Source organism: Coffea arabica, chromosome 9c, assembly GCF_036785885.1.
Source record: "Coffea arabica cultivar ET-39 chromosome 9c, Coffea Arabica ET-39 HiFi, whole genome shotgun sequence".
NCBI classification, from domain to species: Eukaryota; Viridiplantae; Streptophyta; class Magnoliopsida; order Gentianales; family Rubiaceae; genus Coffea; species Coffea arabica.
In genome coordinates this window covers 35,620,077-35,625,077 of record NC_092326.1, presented here as the reverse complement: position 1 = coordinate 35,625,077, position 5,001 = coordinate 35,620,077, and the positions used below count along the sequence as shown (strand labels likewise).

Below are 5,001 nucleotides of genomic sequence, written 5' to 3'. Positions count from 1 at the left end.
TTTTCAAGTTGGGATAACCACTTAATGTCTCGTTCAAAATGTATAGTTACACATCATTCATCAACCTCATTTTGGGGGGAGGCGACATCAACGCGTAGTTGCAATCCCTGTGTGTTATTTCTTCCCTGAAATGCGTAACGATGGCAAATCAGCAAATATTATTAATAAAACATACGATTAATGATATACGATGTCCAAGTCTCCAATTAATAACATTATATAAATATGTGCTGTAACGATAAAAGTTTATCACCTGAGGTGATGGTGCAAATACATGATATGCATCAACATCACAGTGTGTTGAAATTGCCCCACGCTCCTCCTACATTATAGAGTATAAGTAATCGACTGTCAACAAATCATTACCAGTGCCTATATTGCTCACTTATAAAGTTAAATTGGACTAGACATTATAACAAAAATGATATATCAGACCATTAAGATATCTCTGATGGAGTTATGCTTGGAAAAAATAGAAAATTTGGGATGCATCCATTCTGTAGGGACATTTGCAGGAGGCCCCTGATTAGCCAAACGGTGGATCTTGAAATAATAAAAAATAATACGTTATTAAAGCGAACATACGTTAACTACATAATTTGCATGATTTGACAGCCTTCGGGAGCCCACCGTTACAATTAAAGAAAAAAAGGTAGCTCTACTACATGAACAAGAAGGTTTTATTTTAACTACTAAATGCATGCATACCGTTTGACTTTCATCGGTATCGGGAGCAACAACATTTGGAGGGTCATTCACTGTCTGACTCATTGAATGCGTCTACAAGTTTCGTATGGGCCAAATCATTGTATAAGACAAACAAAATACATATATCAGGAGGGATGACGGCCGTAACAACATTATCACACAATGTAACATCAATGTAACTATTTATGCTGTTAGAAACATCCAAATAAAAGTAAGAGTCATGTCCATTTTATACTAATCGAAACAGAGTTAGTAGATGAACGGCATCCCATAAACATGTATTCCTCAAATGAAACTGACGTCGGCTCCGATTCTGAGACCTACAGTATTGACACGGCAATAATATTATTTCATAATGAATGTTACCTAAACTTTAGTTAATAGTATAACAATAACTTAGTTTTAGCATAAATGTTCCCCAAGTACCAAAATTTGATCCATACCGTAGTCTGTGTAGTTCTTGATAATCTAGATTTTCTTTTTATTCTATCAAATTTATCGACCCAACTTCGCATCACTTTACTTTTCTTCCCACCGCCTCGTTTTTTAATGCCTCTTGCGACTACTGCCTCCCCCATTTCATTTACAATTTCAATTTTATCTCATTCCTCCATATTCAGATTTTTTTGATTTTGCAAAGGTTGCTCTTCACTTTCTGAGAGGAGGAGCTCAACTCTCTTTGACAAATCGGATATGACAGTGATTGCTACTTTGCTGGTGTCCTCCGACATTGCTGCTCGAGTTGCGACCTTAATCATGGCTGGAGCGAGCTCCCGATAACGAGTTGAAATCATGACTTTAGGATCAGCCACAACTTCCTGTCCTCGCCGATCAAAACAATCTCCAGCCCGAGCTCTTTTTGTCCATCGCCTCTTAATGTATTCAGGAGGAATTATTTTTATGCCCACGGTATCAAACACCTTCAACGCGTGCCCACATAAAATGCCTTCATTCTCGTATTTTTTGCAACTGCAACGTACACTTAGATCATTCCGATTGAATACTACTGTTCTTTCAGGTCCTCCATCATACCTCATGACCGTAAACTCCACAAACATCGCTGCATCTTGTTGTCTCAATATAACCATAGCTGTTGACTCGCCATATTCATTTTGGAATGCAACAAATACGGTTGGTGAATACGTCTCTGATGCATGCACAAGCATAGGTGTTTGCCTTAACCCTACCATGGGGAGCTTTTGCCTCATTTCATATTCTGCGATCAGTTCATTATGTCTCTTTTCATCAACCACCCGATTGAAATGTCTAAAGAACTGCACAAGGTCATGATCCAGTTTCAAATGATTTTTAATTGCTGCATTTAGGCTTTCGCTGAGTTGGGTGCTTCGCATTCCCGCGGTCCATCTTTCTTTCATCATGCATCTTGCCCATTTATCACGAATTTTGTACAACCCCGAGAGCCATTCATTATTTTCAAGATTGTGTTTCTTCACCGTCGCCTCCCACACCCTATTGAATTGTTCCAATTCTTCAAACTCATACATGCAGGCACCAAACATGTATGGAAGATCACTATTTTCCTTGTAGTGATTGCCAAGATGTTTCATAAAATTACGCCTTATGTGAAACGTACATAGACCGTGAAATGTTTCAGGCATGACAATTGAAAGAGCGGCTGCCATGGCGTAATCTTGGTCGGTTAGTATGGTACTTGGATGTTTTCCGCACATTGCTTCTAAAAATGTACCAAACACCCATTTGAAAGAATCTATCATCTCATCATACATAAGGGCAGCACCGAATATCATAATTTGCCTATGCTGGTTAAAACCCACAAATACTCCAAGTGGCCGGTATTCTTTATTTGTTTTGTAGGTTGTGTCGAATGTGACGACGTCTCCAAAAAAGTTGTAGTCAATTAACATTCCTGCACCAGCCCAAAAGATATTCGTTATTTGTTCTTCACAGTCCAGCTGTATGGCATGAAAAAAGGATGGATTATCGAGTGTTTGCTCTTGAAAATAATTCAGCATACTACCTGCTTCTCCATATTTCAAGCTCATTTCCCCTCTTGTTCGAAGATATCGTTTAAGATCATCCAGAGTATATCCCACATTACCCATCCCACCTGCTTCCGTTCCCATAAGCTCATGGTTCTGTTTCAATGAAAGCCCAGCATCTTCGCTTATTTCAGTTTGGAATCCTTGAGCCACACTCACTTTTCTTTGTGATGGCATCATGTGAGCACATTGAGCAATGTGCAACTCATGATTATGCTCTAAGACAAGGTCATGCACACGGTACTTCATTGTCCCTCTAAACAACACGATAACCATCTTAGCTCCATACCCTGTTTTCGTCGGCGCTCGTGTCCTCTTTGGCATCACATCACCTTCGTACTTGCGTTTCACACCTTCCTTGCAGCAACTATATCTTCTAGACGTGGTCATGCCGTCTTTGTCTTTATTCAGATAGTCTTTACGTACACTGAAACCCATTTTAAAGGCATATTTGTTGTAAAACTTGTACGCATCCTCTTCACTGTTGAACTCCATTCCTAATTCAGGGGTCCCATTTTCTGCCAATTTGCTGCAATCCATTACTTCTACTCCTGCTAATTATGCATCAAACACCATAATTTGCAACATTTCATGAATAGTATGTACATAAACGACAATATAAATGTATATTACCATTTATAATGTGTTATGAATCACACATTACTCGTATACCAAATCCTATTATTACGCTTATCAATATGATTAATGATTCACATCACCTTACTTTTACTCTAAGACAACGGTATTATCTATGTACAAATACAACTCCATGTACACTAACTTATACGGACTGTAATGTATTGGTCACGCGTTGTAAGTCTATTTGAACTGTATGTACATCCACGCTGGTGATTATATTTTGATTCTAGATTCTTTAGCTTACTGGACCTTATGTCATTCGTTAATGACAACTGCATAAACCAACTCCACATTTTCTACTTTTTCTACATTTTGAGGGCCAAACAAGTACTTTCTACTCATTGTAATATATTTCTTACATCATGTAATTGACTTACAACACAAGGTTCACCCATTTATTATTCACATATGTGTCTTTTCCTCTGTTTCACCCCATTCAACTCTACGCCTCTATTTTATACACACTGTATGGTCAGGAGAGGGGCAAACTAATATTACTCCATGAGCATGGACCAATTACTAGATGCACAATAATTCATATCAATTGTAATACGGTGGCTATAACATGTAACTAATTTACAACAAGATGTATATTCATTCACTTGTTAAATGTGACTTTGTTTCTCTCATCTTTCCCTAATTCCAGTCGATGATTTACTTGAATACATAACCCTACTTTCTATTCATTGTAATATATTTCTTACATCATGTAATTGACTTACAACACAAGGTTCACCCATTTATTATTCACATATGTGTCTTTTCCTCTGCTTCATCTCATTCAACTCTACGCCTCCATTTTACACACACTATATGGTCAGGAGAGGGGCAAACTAATATTGCTCCATGAGCATGGACCAATTACTAAATGCACAATGATTCATATCAATTGTAATACGGTGGCTATAACATGTAACTAATTTACAACAGGATGTATATTCATTCACTTGTTAAATGTGACTTTGTTTCTCTCATCTTTCCCTAATTCCAGTCGACGGTTTACTTGAATACATAACCCTAGGTCTTCCAAAAACTACTATCCCATTATAGTCCATCACTGAAAAGCTGAATGCTCACACAAACACAGATACGGTACACACATACAAATACAGTACAACTTCACTATTCTTCTATCATCTTCATATTATGTCTTCAGTGACTCTAATTTCATCATTCCTTTAACAGATGTGCATTTGGGTGACAAATTATTGGCCACAATTACTGACATGGTTCAGTCATATTACCTTGGTCTGCTAATACGCTTCACGTTTCACCGAAGTCGGAGACGTAGCTGCTTCTGCTATTAAGTTGAAGGACAAAATCTGGTTTCGTGAGATGCTGAATTTCCTCTATTTGCTTCTACCTTACCGCCGCTCTTGCACGCATTCAGAATACATACAACACTCTTATACCCAATTGGAGACCACAACTGCTTCTGCTATTCAATTTTCCGGACAAACTTTGGCTTCATCTCTGTTTGCTTCTTCCATGCCGCCTGCCTCTCCACCCATTTTTCTGTTAATTGCTACTTTCATCAGAGTAGACTACACCCACTTCACCTAGAAACACCCAATAGGTTGAATCCCACCTGAACTTCAGCTTTCTGCCTTCAGTGAGTGGTTGGTCAGAGTAG

At 38.3% G+C, this 5,001-nt stretch overlaps 1 protein-coding gene across 1 annotated transcript; it reads right to left on the bottom strand.

Moving 5' to 3' along the window:
* Positions 1–1,310: 1,310 nt before the first annotated feature.
* Positions 1,311–3,269, bottom strand: LOC140014205 (protein FAR1-RELATED SEQUENCE 5-like). The gene has a single exon (XM_072064630.1). The coding sequence runs from the start codon at positions 3,267–3,269 to the stop codon at positions 1,311–1,313; it is 1,959 nt and encodes a 652-aa protein (XP_071920731.1).
* Positions 3,270–5,001: the final 1,732 nt, after the last annotated feature.